At 43.5% G+C, this 15,642-nt stretch overlaps 1 protein-coding gene across 3 annotated transcripts in view; it reads left to right on the forward strand.

Moving 5' to 3' along the window:
- The window catches only part of GOLM2 (golgi membrane protein 2), an 801,157-nt gene that overhangs the window by 29,667 nt on the left and 755,848 nt on the right, over positions 1 to 15,642 (forward strand). For all 3 annotated transcript variants that reach the window (XM_069624194.1, XM_069624193.1, XM_069624192.1), the window contains exon 2: positions 14,836 to 14,890. In XM_069624194.1, the coding sequence (XP_069480295.1) occupies positions 14,836 to 14,890 (55 nt within the window). The remainder of the gene's footprint in view (positions 1 to 14,835; positions 14,891 to 15,642) is intronic.

Raw genomic sequence — 15,642 nt, forward strand, 5'->3', positions numbered from 1 at the left:
TAAGTAACTCATTATTAAAAAGATTGAAATTGCTGCGGGAGTTCCAGCAGATCAATTTCAACTTATGTTGTCTTGCTAAGCAGGTTTACCCAATTCTTTTAAATTACTGATTGCGTCACGTAAGGATAGGGCCAACCATCTCCAGTCCTGTTTCTCTGACACCTCTTCCACTCTGTGATTACTATGATAGTCAACCTTCTCACGATTATCCTGTGCTGTCAGCTCACTTCTATCTGGCGCTTGCACCAAACTCGTCTGATCTTTAAAAGGAAAGAGGTCGAAACCCATACGTTGAAGGGCTTCCGCCTCCTTCAACAGCATCGATCGAACCAAGGGAGATGGAATAACCAATCTTACAAAATCCAATCTTTCTTTTTGTATAAAATCCACAAGGTGGATATCTGCAGAGGTTATAAGTTTCAGTTCTGGTATCGCCGCAAATAGAGATAGAATATAAGGTCTATTTAACAGTTGATTTCTCTCGTCCTTAAATAAAGAGCACAAAATTAAACCTGGTAAATTTGCAAAAGCTGGAGTTCTGAGATCCTGTGCATATCTGGTGTCATACAATGCTTGTTCATTACTCACCCTCTCCTCCACCCTTACATAAGCACGGTAATCTTTTTCATTTCTTTCTTCATCAACAGATCCAACATCTGTTTTTCGAAAGTTATCCATACTGTCTCGATTCCTCAACTTTTTGTTTTCTTCCAAGATATCATGCACATTTCTCAACAATTCGCCCATTTGAACCTGTTCTTTATCCTTCAGGTCTTTGCTTACATCAATATGTTCATTTTGTTATGATTACATCGTTCGTTACCACAGCCTTGGGCATCTCAGTAGAAAATACAGTTGCCACACCTTTAGTACACCAACTATTGTTAGTTTGATCAATCACACTACCCTTTTCTTTCAGCCTTTTATTTTCAATCATTAACCCCTGCACAATTCTAAGAATGTCCTCCACATTCGTCTGAATCTCAGTTGAATTGGGATTAGGATTAGGCACTCTATCTTTAAATCCCAGCGCGAAATCTATCTCATCTGTTTTTCTCTCTTTGACTATTGTTAGATTTATAAAAGGCAGGGTATTCACAATTGTAGGATTTCTACAGTATAAATCCGTATTTACTGAATGTACAATGGGTCTTGTCTGAGGATTAGCTAGGTCCCCAGAATCATTTATTAAGTGGTTGATTTCAGCTAATTCTATAACGCTGTTCTTGCTGGCTGATGTACTAGGGACAATCATACCTTTTGGGATCGGGATCTCTTACAGAGTTGCCCATTGAGCTCTTAAAGATCTTGAAGATGTCACTCAAACCATCTTCAAGTCTGTTCGTATTATCCACAGCAGAATCCCTTTTTTTTCATAGCTTCAAACATTCCATCCACCCCTTATTCGTATTCACTCTGAGTCGCATGATCAACAGCTGTTTTCATGTTTTCAGTTTCCTTTGTCACTGCAGCGCCTTTTTGGGACGCCACATAGACAACTGCATCCGAAACATCCTCATCCATCATGTGTTTCATGTCAAGATCTCTCATGAATTTTCTAGAGGTTTTGTTTTTTAGTTCTGCTTTTTTTGCTTCTTGTTTTTCTTGGCTTGTTTTTTTGCGGCTCTGGATTGCGGAATGTCAATCAAAGGTCCCTCAATTATACCATTTCCCTTTGGTGGAATTATGGCACTAATCTCATTTGGCATAGAGAGACCCCTCTTCCCAGTATTGGCCACTATTTCCGAAAATCTTTGGGCCATCTTTTTTTTCTTTGGCTGCATTCTCATTAGGTGGAGTAGGTACAGCAGCCTGCTCCCTCCCTACTCCATACCCTTCCAAATTTCGTGCGGACTTGAATTCCACAACCCAAGCTTCCATAGCCTCCTTGGCTATGGGCACGAGTAAATCTGATATACCTTTGGGTAGAACCTTTATGCATGTAACAATAGGCATAAGTGAAACCGATACAGCTTTCGGAATATTATCAATAGATTTTATCATTCCAACCAACAAGTCATTTTGTTTTCTAAGTTCTCCCAGAATAGTGCGATTAAAGATGCCTAGCATCGTTGATACGTCATCCCCTGGTGGAAATTCATTTACACCCCCCGAAAGAATATCATAAATGGGGTCAGAGAGAGTGTCATCCGGAATAAATATAGCTGGAGTATCTAAATCAAGAACATTCGAATCACCAACTTTATCCCGATGATATAGTTCATTTTGAGCAACTTCATTGTCATCATCCCCAAACATGGGTTGGGATGGGTCTGTGTTATCATCTAAGTTTCTGATTTCAACAGAACAATCCTGTGCACATTGGAGCAGTTCCTCTTCGTCTGCACAGGGGGCAGGAAGAGGAAGCGCCGCTGCACGCGCCAGGATGGCCCTGCGAGTCCTGACTGCAGTGAAAAAGTCTGCCCTATGATCTTTACGGAGGGCCGCTAATTTTGCTTTGCCCATAGTGAAATGTATTTAACACACACTCAACCACAACATTTTTCACAAAAGCCAAAGTAAGTCAGATATCCCACAGAAAACAAAAAGACCTGCTAGTTGGGATTCCCCAAACAAACAAAAGTTTCAAAAACCAGTTGTGGAAGCACGCCTTAGCCTCAAGGCACGACTATATCTCTGTTCCAATTTATTTCCCTGACTTGTACACCTAGAACAAACAAAGCTCCAGTAAAACATTGGCCCAAAGCTCAGAATAAAAAAGAAAAACCCTTAAGGTTCAAGCACAACCCCAAAAATGCTTCCAGCGCCCAGCGAACAGCAAAGAGTACTTGTAGTACTTGCAACGTGCGCGGCGCAGGTGTGCAGACCCCTGGATAGATGAAGGGTCAGAAAGGGGGCGTGGCCACCACGGTGGAGGGCTCGACAAACTGATGTCCTTAAAGGTAAACACAGAAAAAGGGGAAATGAAACGAACTTTTTTTTAAGAGTAATTCTCTGTGCTAACAGGCACAACGTGCCAGTCCAGTATGCACACTTCAGGCACAACGTGCCAAAACAGTCACCTTTTTTTCTTTCTCAGGAGGACAGGCAAGCCTCTGTGTTGCCTGTAAAGACGTCCTCCAGGCGGCCGTGTAGAAGCGCTGCAAAGCAAGTTGAAATTCGGGAAGGCAGAAATTCAAAATGCTGAAAGATCCAGTCGGCGTGTCAGCCCAGCAAACAGTACTTGCACGGTGCGGGTGCGCAGACCCCCGGATAGATGAAGGGTCAGAAAGGGGGCGTGGCCACCACGGGGGAGGGCTCGACAAACTAATGTCCTTTATTTCTTTCTCAGGAGGACAGGCAAGCCTCTGTGTTGCCTGTAAAGACTTCCTCCAGGCGGTCGTGTAGAAGCGCTGCAAAGCAAGTTGAAATTCGGGAAGGCAGAAATTCGAAATGCTGAAAGATCCAGTCGGCGTGTCAGCCCAGCAAACAGTACTTGTAGTACTTGCACGTAAAAACATTTTTAAATTGGTATATCATATCTTGCTTCATGCAGGAGTACAGCCTCTAAGCCGGTTATCGAAACCTTGCTTCTCAGATTTGTCTTGCTTTCACGACAAGCACGTTGCTCCTGAGCTATCCTCCCAGCCCGTATATGGAGATTAAATCTTTTTCCCATCATGACAAAAAATGATCCCACCTTAAAAAGCACCCTTTTTCTTATAATGACCAACAAAAGTTTTGAAAACCCGAGAACCTTTCTGTCGAAAAAGGCTTTTGTAGAGGGCTGGTCCTGACTTAAAAGGGAATAGAGAGAAAACTCTTTTTAAAAAAAAAAAAAAGTCTTTTTCTTTTTCTGCCACCCTTTAAAAGGACTCTGGTGGAAAGGGCTGCTCCTCCTCACTGGACGGCAGGGAATCTGTGTAATGCTAAAACCTAAGAACCCATTTTATCCTGCTTCTTTTGGCCAGGGACATAACACTACTTCAGTGCGAGTATTGCCCCTCTTGCACCATTCACCAAAACTCATGAACTGTATATTTCTAAACCCCTTGTCCTATTTTTCATGTAGCCATGGACATAGTGGGCCTACTAGAACCATTGAGGGCTGGGAATAAATTAATGTGTCATCAGAGTATACCCTCTACGCTGTGGCTTTCACTTTGCAAGCTAATCTTGCTTGGCAAATCCACAAACCTGATACTTTATTTTACTAGGGTAATTTTTCCAACTTTCCACCTGCTCTCTGGTTTTATGCCCCAGCTTGTCCTTCAAATCCAAGATCTGCTGAAGGTTATGTTCCCAATTTACCACCTCTATTGGTCCAACACACACTCTTGACATCTTCTGTGGAAATTAGTTGATAAAGATCCTCGAAATAGAGATGAGCTGTTACCTTGGGCACTATTCACAGTGACAAGGACCTCCCAGCTTTCTAGATATTTTAGCAAGTTTTTCGGAAGGAGCTTTTGGCTATCTTAGATTTATTGCATGACGGTTGGGAGGAAACAACAGTCAGCCTGCAATGCCACTTACTTTCCCTGAAAGACTCTAGAGCTAATGTCATTCGTACAAGAACTAACAAAACAACATCTGTGCAATCCCCAGGGTCCACAACCTCATCACTGATTGTTGTGAGGTTTTGTGCTCCTTCTAAAGATCCCGCCACCCATCATGATGGATACAATCATTTTAAAAGCGGGCAGAATATTTGTATCTAAACTATTTGAAATTGCGGATACGCACAGCCAAGGGGGGGCTCCCGTTAACCATTCTGAATCAATTTACATTCAGACATAATTGATACGCATCAACAATCAACTATGTCTGATTTCTGTCCATGATAGGTTCTTTTTGCATGACATATCTGTTATTCAACACCCTGAGAGTGACCATGACCCATTTTGTCTGTAGAATACTTCACTGAGGTATATAATGAATTCCCCAGTGAACCTGATGCCTTACCCCATATTCTGTGGAAGTTGCTGAATTGGGCTAAGGATGATAAAGAATCAATATCCAACCATTTTTATTTGTGCTTGGTTAAGCAGCATAGAACTTAGCCTAACTAGTTTGTCTACAACTGACGCTATTCTGGAAGCCTTTGAAAATATTTTGGAAAATGCAAGACTGCTCGTAACGCTTAAACCCCAATCGTGCCCTCTCACAAAAAGTAAAGATTGCAGAAAAATGAAATCCTTAGTATTTGAAAGGATAAAGGGCCCATTTAAAAAGAGCAATGAATTGGCTAAGTTGAGTTTGAACTATTAAAGGATATAAAAATAGGCAAAAAAAATCCCTGGAAGTGGAATGCTTGCTAAAATTAAGAAGCTGCAGCCAAAAACAAAAATGAAAGTTTGGGAAAATTGTCATGAGGTTTTTAGAATGGCCTCCAATGCTGAGAATGTCAAGCCTCTGGCTGAAATTTGGATTAAACACTTGGACGGCTTTGCAGCTCCCTTGCTCAATTTCAAAGCCTAATATACTGAATTTTGAATTGTTTCCAAGTGAGGAAGTACGGAATGCCCTCTTTGTGACATTCAATAGAGAAGTTGTAGGGCTGGACATGATATCATCTTGCACATTTCACTATAATAATCTAATTTGAGTTCCATTATTCACCAACATTTGTAATGTTGTTCTAGCAAGTAACCTGATTCCAGCAAGTTGGAATGAGTGAATAACTATACCCTTCTTTAAGAAAGGTCATAGACTGGACCCAAGGTAGTCGCACGATTTCTTTAATTGATTCCTCTGTAAAATTGCTGGGTAGGGTGATCTTCAATCACATTAATGAATGGGCCTGTGCTAATAACTTACTGGCCGAGAATCAATATGGATTCAGAGAAGGTGTGGGAAATGTCAGGCAGGCCCTGTACCTCAGGTTGATTGTGGACAAATATAATTTTAAAAAGATAACGAATTGGGACGACCACAAAAATTGCTCAGCCATAAAATGTGCCCAAGCTAATGGCGCCATTCTTAATTATTGTAGGGACTTGTGTGGTTTCCCCTTTGATTCAATCCTTCATATATAATATGCCAAGTCAGTCACAATCAATGACTATGACCAAACGTTGCGGCCTCTCTCCTGTGTCCTCGTGTCCTGGATCCGAATTAAAGAAAATACATTTTTACGTGGGATTTTAGTGGCTAAGTGTGCTTCATCTTATTTGTTACATCTCAAAGCTGGGTTAGGCTATATAACTGATTTCATTTGTCTCAAACCCCTCCAAGTTTTCGTTTGGACTATGGTCTAATAAGAAGCCACACTTGTTCATGCAGTTATTAGCCTTTGTTGCTTGTACTCAGTCCATGGCCAAATTATTTTTAAAAAGAGTTTTTCGCTGAGTTTTCCTACATTGGTTGGGCCCTCCCCCAGTGCAATTTAAACAGATACTAAATTACTACTACTGCACTTTATATTTTTGGAACGGAGAAGAAAATTGTGTCGGTACTGAGGTACGTAAATCCTCAGTTGCACAATATTTTAATCTTGACCCAAGTAAGGATTGCCTGCTGTTCAATCTAATGGTTAATTGCCTTCCGATACCTGTAGTGTTGAGTAGGCGTTCCCGCACAAATGGACATCAACTGAGGGAGACCTTACCCATTTTTATCTTTCTGTCCTTTTTATTCTGTGTTTTAAGGAAAATATTTTTAATTCAATTATTGAGGCTTGATTGTAAGAATGTCATAGATGCAAGAAAAAAATGGGCTGTGTATCTGACATACAAGCTGCATATGATTTTTATATTCATTTATGGAAGGTGCTTTACTGCTTTATGGCAATTATTCCTCCATTTAACTAATTCTCTTTCTTGGTTTTTATTTTTCCTTGCTATGACTACTCTGGGTTTTATTATTCATGTTGTTTAGGTCACATTGCTTTATATTTCTTCTTTCATTATGGCTTCTAACCTTCAATAAATAATGTACAATACAAAACCCGCTCATCAGGAAAACAGCACTATCTGACTGTGGCCTTCCAACTGCAGATCAAATGATGATCCTTTTACTCTTTACAGATAATGAAATTGTGGTCTAGTGGCGGAAACCCTGTGCAACCATGCACATCTTGGAGAAGGCAAAATTATAATGTTTAATCACCTATAAGAGGACAAAAAGCTAATTGTTCATGTAGTTTGACTGACTCGCTTCTTGAGGATAGCAGGCTATTTTTGACACCTTTCCAAGAGACTTGTCGTAACCGCTCCTCCAAATACAGACCTACCAACTATTGAGGATTCCATTAAGTTAACAAAACTTTGTAGCCACTAGAATCTTAAAGCCTTTGAGGCGCGTGACCTGCTGACAATCTTTCATCCCCTTTTATTTACTTCATTGTGGACCCTCTGTAGAATAGCTAAAACTATGCTTGGTCGCCATCTTTATTCGCTTGAGTAGGCTGGCTCATAATCTAAATAGTAATAACCGACTAATGAAGCGGTTCCTAAGCCTTCAGTTGTACGCATTCAGAGGGCATAAATGGTGGTTATTAAAGTCTGCATCCCCTTGGTTGCAAGAAAACATTGTGGGCTGTAAATAAGAGGGAGGTATGTAACAAGTACAACTTCCACTTCTCCCTCTGGGCTTTAAGGTGTTCTTGGGACCAGGGATACCAGCCCGCTAAGCAATGTTTTACCTGGAGGGTGCAAAATTGCGATTCCCTAAGAGTCTATTTATTTATTGAGTATTTATAAAGCACCTATACAACAAATGGTGTTTCAAGGCGCCACATAACAAAAAACGGGTGGGGGGGCAACAGGGAAGACAACTACAATAACGGTCCTACTAGGCCTTGTCATTCGGATCGTGCAAGTGCAGTAACAAGAAGTGGAGGGGGGGAGTGCAGGTCGGGCGTAAGGGATAATGCTAGGGTGGGAGGGGAGGGATAATGCTAGGATGGGAGGGGAGAACAGGGCAGAGTTGAGGTATACAAGTGTGGTGGGAGGAGGAGGAGGGGAAGAAGAGGACCCCTGTGGCTAGGCAAATGCTAAGGGGAAGCCAGGTGGGCAAGTGCCAGGGGGTTCAGGGAGTGAGGACCACATGCTAATTTTGAGGCCAAGGGTGGACCAGTCGCAATAGGGAAGGGCAAGTACAAGTTAGGGCGGGTGCTAGGGAAGACGGGGCGAGGATGGCCTGGTGCCCTGTAGGGATCAGAAGGGACCAGGCAGCCGGTCATTAGCAGGGGAGGGTAATAGAGAAGGAGGAAGAGAAAAGGAGGGTCTTGAGAAGCTTCTGGAACTTGGAGATCCGGCTCACGCCTGAGGGGGGCAGGGAGGCCATTCCAGAGGGAGGCTCCTGCCAAAGAGCGAGTTCTACCCCCCTCACCCCCTCCATACCCCACTCTCTGCTTGGAAAAGCGGCTGATGTGCTGAGAAATAAATCTAGAAGACTGAATAGCTCTATCAGGGAGCAAACATTGGATATAGCATGGTCTAAGGCCCCATAAAGCCTTATGGATGCTGCAGAACTTGATCCACGCAACCACCGGGAGCCAGTGGAGAGATTTTAGGGCTGGAGAGATGCGGTCCCTAAGCTTGAAGCCAAGGTTAAGTCTTTCAGTCGTATTCTGTATTAGTTGAAGGGGGTAAAGGGAGGATCAAGGCAGATTGAGGAAGAGGCTGTTGCAGTAGTACAGTCTAGAGAGGACCAGAGCTCTGGAGACATTGAATTTATGGTGGAAGCCGAGGAAAGGGTGAATGCCTCTGAGGAGGTGCAGCTGAAAGTGGGGCTTCTTGGCAAGGTCCGTAATGTGAGGAGAGAGAGAGAGAGAGGAGTCGAAGATGATGCCACGGTTTCTAGCCTCACAAGAGGGTGGCGGGAGGGGACCCATGGAGACCAGCCAGAGAGTCAGAGGGAAGGACGGAGCAGGGGTCCTAATGAGAAGAATCTTGGTTTTACTGGCATTAAGGCAGAGCTCATTAGCGGCTCACCCGTGGCAGTGGAGGGAAGCTTGTAGGAGAGCTGTGTGCCATCCGCATAACCTTGGAAGTGAGGCGAGAAGGTGGAGATCAAGTGGGCCAGAGGGGCAAGGTAGAGATTGAAGAGCCACAGCGTGAGGATGGAGCCCCGAGGGACACCACAGGTGGAGAGTGTGGTGGAGGAGAGTAAAGGGCCCAGTTGAACCTTGGCAGATCGGCCAGATGGGAAGGAGCTCAACCAGTCCAGTGTCCAGTCTGTGATGACAAGGGTATCACGGAGCAGATTTATAAGGGTGGCATGATTGACCTTATCAAAGTGTGAGGTAGACATGGATTCAGGCGGTAGATACAGACACAAATGTACAGTTTCAAAAACCTTTATTTAACTTTAAAGGGGTTGGAGACTTCCTAACTGGCCCAATCTCTATAATGGCAGTAGTCTTGTCCATCAAATTAAACTGAAGGATGTCAGTCAGTCAGTCAGTCTGTCAAAATAATAAAGGTGTCTGTGCCAAACCTAATCTTGCCCTCACTTAATTCTACAATGATAATGTGCACGGTCTTAGGTCAAAACAGAAGAGAGTCAAGCAATGGAGTTGAATAACACTCCCTTCCCGAGCTTGAGTAATGAGAGTTTGTTAGGAGCTTGGATGGCTAGTTCAAACAGTTCAATGGCGCACAGTTCTTCCAGACTTCCCTTGCCTGGCTCACAATTCACACAGTTCAATTGCATACAGTTCACTCAGGTTTCCCTCGCCTGGTTCGGCATCAACTCAAAATGTTTCACAATCGGAGGTTCCCTTCCCCATCAATTCAACAATCCTTCAATGGTTTACATGACAAGAGACTTTTGCAAACACACAGTATTCACTTGCCCTGTGCGGGACCACTCTTGTCAGTGAGGCTTTCACACAATCGTCCCCTTGGCACTTCTTTACTTCATAGCACAGTAACAGAGACTTTTGCATATCCACTGTATCTTGCTTAGCACTGTGCGGGACCACTCTGTGACTAAGGCAGTCTATACAGTTAGTGCTCCTTGCGTTCTATTTCACTTGGTCGTGCCCCGGCACTGTCTTTCCCAATTCTCATTGTGGGTCTCAGAACTTTTTCTTAATTCCACAAACATAACAGTTCTTATTTCACTTTTGCTTTAGCTTCGAGCCCTCTGTAATTCATGATCTCAAAAAGTCTCTTTTTACCCATGTAAACGTATACGCCGCCTCAGCGTCACTTTGTTTCTTATCACACTCTTTCAACAATGGACAATTGAAGCTTTCATCGCGTCTTTCGCCATACGGGTATCCTCGCTTTGCAATATTGTATTTCACTGGTGCCTCGCCTTTCACAAACCGGGCTCCCTTCTGCTTTGAACTAACCACTGTTTCTCTTCATCATTAGCTCTGTGTCGAGGTCCAGTTCTCATCTGCTGCCCCTCCGACACTCTGCCTTCTCGCATGCCCTGGGGAACCAACACCTGTGCCAGGATTTCTCTTTGGAGTTTCCTTCCTCACGTGACCCCCTTCTGGCCTTGCTCTTTGAAAACATGACTCCCTCGCCACGCTTTCTGCAGCCTTTTCACCTCTCAGGCCCTCAGAGTCTTGGCGCTTTGTTCTCTGTGGACAGATTTCGGGGTACCTAGGCGACCCAGTTCGCCTGCCTGCTTGACTTTCAACTCATGTTCCTTCTCGGGCTCCAACTAGCTTCCTGTGTGATTCTATACTCTACCTTTTATACTCTGGGTAGCTGTCGATATTTTTCAGGTCTGTGTGAATGTCCGAGAGCCTGACCCTGCCTGGCCCTCATTACTGGGACAGGACCATTGCATATTACTAGTGGTAATCTTCATAATCTCAGTCTTTCTCGTCTCAGTAGTTGGGCTGACACAGAAAGGCGGGGAATTATGGGAGTTGTAGAGTTCCATAAAGGTAGCGGGAATATGGGGTAAACAATTGTCAGGAAATGGGGGGGATACCATGTCTCGCCTTCCAGTGGTTCTTCCTCACTCCCCTAGGCCCCCTACCCAGGTGATACTCCCTCGCTCACCACCACCAGGGTCTGGATCCAATAGCGATGGTCCTTCCGTGGCCACCTGAATAAGGGTCCTCGGGGATTGAGTACACCCTCAGGTTTTTCACAAAAGGCAGAGGAAACATTGGGAAGTATGAGAACTGAAGGAGTGTTCGAATAGAGTCCCTCCTCATAGCAAAGGCTTTCATGCTTACAATCACTGAGAATAGCTGTTGACCACAGCTTTCGCATAAATGCTTATGTAGAAAAAATAAACCCTGTTCCACCACTCTTTGTGCCCCTTCAATCCTGTGGCCTGTAATGACAGTACAAATTGACCTTTGGTACAAGCCCGTAATACACAGTTAAAGTGGTAGCGATGGCTGAGCACCCAGACTTATCTCAAGAGTAAGTGAGCAGTATCAGATAGTTACACAAAGGACAGCAATTACTATGATTCAGGCAAATACTAACTCAAGGTTTTCAAGTAAAAGAATATACATTTATTTCACTCTTCAGTTGTATAACATTTCACTATTATAAGCAAGTTGAAAACCACACTCTTAATACACCACACCACTTCCATTAAATTCCAGACAAGTTAAGCTCACAAAATGAAGTGAAAGCAAAATGGTACTCCAGTAATTTAAAAGGGAGGGAAAAACAAAGTTAATTGAAATTGAACCACACCACCAGGTAAGTACTCGGGGCAAGTGAGCAATAGGAACTACAATGATAAAACCAGATAGAAAATGCTTAGGGCCAAAGTTAATTTGTCGAAGATAATACAGTTCAGGGTAGTTTGCAGTAAAGTTTGTGCCACGGATTCCAGAAAGGTTGGTTGGCAGAAAAGTTAGTTCAAAGAGAGAAGGACAAGCCCTCGGTTTGGAGAAAGATTTCAAACACTTTCACCGCGGCTGAACGAAACGAACAACCGGATTTGCACAGTACCTTAAAACGGAGAGGAAGCTGTAGCCAAGGCAGAAGTTCCTAGTAGTTCCTGTAGGCTCACAGTTCCTGAAACGACTGTCACACTGACAAGAAGTAGAAAGACTGGAGGGTCCTGCACTACCCAGGGAAGAAACCAGCAGCAGAGCAAAGCAACGAATAAAAGGTGCGCTCCTTAAAACCCAAGCAGGGTCCGATCTTCCTGGCTATCCGGCCCACTGCAGCTCTGTACAGTGAATTTGAGCAGAGGGAGGGGTCCTGGCTTGCAGTTTGGGCGAACTGGTTGGTCCCACCAGCTCAACGGAAGAAGTTTCCTGGAGGATCTTCTCTGTCGTCCGATTCTGAAGATTCGGACCTGCAGCAGGGCTTCACGGGCAGTTCAGTCGTGATAGGGGTCCTCTTCCAGCAGCTCCTCGTTGGTTCTTTCGTTCCAGTGGCGACTCAGCCTTTCCAGTCCCAGAGACCTGCTTTTTATGCAGTTTTCCCCCATTCATACAGCCTGGCTGTCAATCACACAGCAGGGTGGCTGTCCTGGCAGGACAGTCACCCAGCAGGAGTGCGACTTGGGTTACCAAGGGAACCCTCCCTCACATGCCTACCCAGACTTTCAGGCGCCTTAAGGAGGGCTTCTGTGCAAAAGCCCTCGAAAAGACAGAGAACAAAGGGACCAAACCTGGTTTGGCGCGCAGAGTAAAACACAAGAAAGACATTTACAAAAAGAAATGGCGAATAAACCCAGCCGGAACTGTAATAAAATATATATGGTCAAGAGGTTTATGTTTGAGGCTAATATAATAGCCTAAAACAATGCCACGTTTATATAAGATAACCGCAGTACGAAAATTAGCGTAGTTACCACTGCCACCAGCCAAGTCTTAGTGTAAAGGGAGTGAAGCAAGGCTCCAAGAGACACAGACAAAAAGGGATAAGAATTAAACCTTTCCAATACTCCATGTAAGATGGGGTATATTGGGTCTGTGGTTTAAAGTGACTAAAATAAAGTTAATGGCAACTTTACCTTTTCTGGGGGACAGTAGTCAGCCCCAGAAAATGAAGTCAGGGGGGGGGGGAAGTCTCAAAGACAACCCTGTGTCACTGCACTGAAGGTGCTGTTTAACACATGACAAATGTGAGGCCATGCAGTAGGTGTGGGCCAGTGCCCAAGATCACACAAAAAGTGAAAACGCACACAGCAAAACACATGTAAGAGTGAGAAAAAGGCTCACACTCTTACCAGGTGAAAAAAATAAACCCTAGAAATCCAGCAAAGCTGCTGAGGGACTCATTAGGTAAGGGAAATCAGCCATTTATGAGAATTCTCCCTAACAAGTCCATCGTGCAACAACTCACCATCTAACTACAACTAGTACCAGGCTTTGTCGGTTCTACACATTGCCATCACAATACAACTCGCCTCAAATCCAAGTTGTATTCTTCAGAGTCCTGCACTCGTGCGTACCAATAATTTACCACATTTGAGAACCACACATGCCTGATTTGACAACCATAGCCCCTCCCACTCACCCCAATTGTTTTTTTCATCTGTTTTCGGTCATTGTATTGTCTAGGTTCTCTTCCCAATCACCACCTCCCTTTCCTTTCCACAGACTAAAATCTGGCGACACCCTGGCTGGGTTACAATATGCCACCTTTCAGACAAGTTCTGGGGCTGTAAAACTGCTTTGGATGTGATAGGTGCAACATAAATATTGGATAACATGGCATAACATAATGATTATTAGGCTCTCTATTTGGTTTCCCTAGAACCTTTAGGTATTCAATACTACCTATTCTGACTGGGACAGTTGTTTTGAGCTTCACTGTTAGGACACTTTTGTGTTAATCGTCTTTCTCGCTTCTTAGAGGTATGGTTGGCTGAAAGATGCTCAGAACGTCTGGTGTGTAATCCAACATTCATGCCTTCTGTCGGCTTTACTCTGTGGATTCCAGTTCAGGGGTTGAAGCTAATCAGTCATTTCGCTAGAATATTTTTACGAACTTAGTTATTTATGTGGTTGATAGCCTTCCTCTTGCACATCAGTGCTTATGCTTTCCCTGTACCATGAAGGAAAGGGGAAAGTATGTAGGAGAGAGAACAGGTTACTCACTTTGGAGACCATTATACTCTTAGAGAACACACCCAAAATATAGCGCCAGACTCAAAAGAAATAGCTGTTGGAACCAGTGGGGCATAACTGAAAGGGCGTGTCTGCCCATGGGCCCCGGCTAGTAGTCTGCATGCAGTGCTCCAGTTCCTGGGAATAACATCCAGAAAGCATGGAAGAAGGGGCCTATGGATGGACTCTAGCGTGAGTAGCTTGTACTTAATCATTCCCCATCCTCCCTGTGACATTGGCAATAAAGCAGCATCACCCACGCCTTGATGAACCTCTGTAGAGAGAAGTATTGACCCTGATGTCACATGGTTTTGTCCCGGGAATTGAACTAGATTGTGCAGTCACTAAAAGCAAAAGCGCGATGATTTTAGAATGCCATTATAACATGTCCGACTTGGGAAGTTAAATAACTTAAAATGTAACGAATTAGTCTTTATTTAACCGAGCTATATGAAATAGCTTGTGTGTTTTGTATTTACCAAAATCTTTCAATTACATACTATTTTGTCGCTACCCCTGTCTCCCTCACCACGGTTTTAAGGCTGTTTCTCTTAAATTTCTAATGTTGCCTTTGGATGATGTGTGTCGAACAATTAACACCCTTTAATCACCATGTTGCACTGGACTATCGTGTTCAATTACTTTTCATACACACCTGTCTTTGTGTTACACTTGGTATGCAGCTGCCAAGTATTCGAGAGCAGTCTGAGGCATAGTTAGCTGTTTGAGAGTGGGGAAAGCAAAAGTTCAAGTGAGGACCAGATTGGTCTTTTGGTTGTAGAAGGCGCAAGCCTCCGCGTTTTATTTGTTTTTAATTGTGTGGTGAAACAATTGGCAGTTGGTGCTGCTATACAGAGGTGCGATTTAAATGTTTTCCCTTTTGTGTCTTTTAGATTGGCATGCAGGAAAACATGTCTCGTCTGATGGCCGACATAGCTCACTTAAAAGGTAAGCAACTTACTTGCTTCAGAGGCTTATGGGTTTCGTTATTCCCAAGGAAATGTGCCAAAATCTATTTATTCCCCTCCCTGTATTTAATAATTCTTATATACTGTGTCTTTTTCCAAGTTCCAGAGTACCATGCAAACTGAAACCTATTTTTAAAAACCGCGTTAAAGAAGCACGTGTCGGAAAAAAGAGAGCTGCACAGCTCACAACTGGGTGTCATTTTAAATGCAGATTTTTTTCTTTTTTTTCTTCATTAAAGCAGAATTAATCTTTCTGCGCCGTTATTTCTAAAAAATAATGTGTACAAAAATGATAAAATCAACCTTTTTGAATCGAAACCTGGATCTACAACTGTTTCTCTGACACTTGGACTTCCTATTGCACTAGGGATGTCTGTGCCTGCTGAGCTGCATGTTTCACAGGAAAGAAACAGCTCCCTCCTGTTTCTTTCAAGGCGTGACATGAGACAGTTATTTACGAAACAGTTTAAAAAAAACAAACAACTTATTACCTGTGCGCAAAGCTGCAAAGAAACCGATGTCAATGAATTCCAACTTTGAGTGAAGCAATGTAAAGTCGTTTTTATTGCGTGCCATTTTTGTCAGTTTTTGGTAGCATGATTCATGAAGGGAAAAGGGGTATGGGAGGGAGGGATGTTGGGTGGAGAGAGAGCAGCAGTTGCCAATCCTGAAGCATTGATGGGTGCAGGCTGGAAGTACCAGATACCTGGGTCCTCTTCTGTTTCTACTTAG

The sequence above is a fragment of the Ambystoma mexicanum genome, chromosome 11, assembly GCF_040938575.1.
Source record: "Ambystoma mexicanum isolate Mex_15411 chromosome 11, UKY_AmexF1_1, whole genome shotgun sequence".
Lineage (NCBI taxonomy): Eukaryota > Metazoa > Chordata > Amphibia > Caudata > Ambystomatidae > Ambystoma > Ambystoma mexicanum.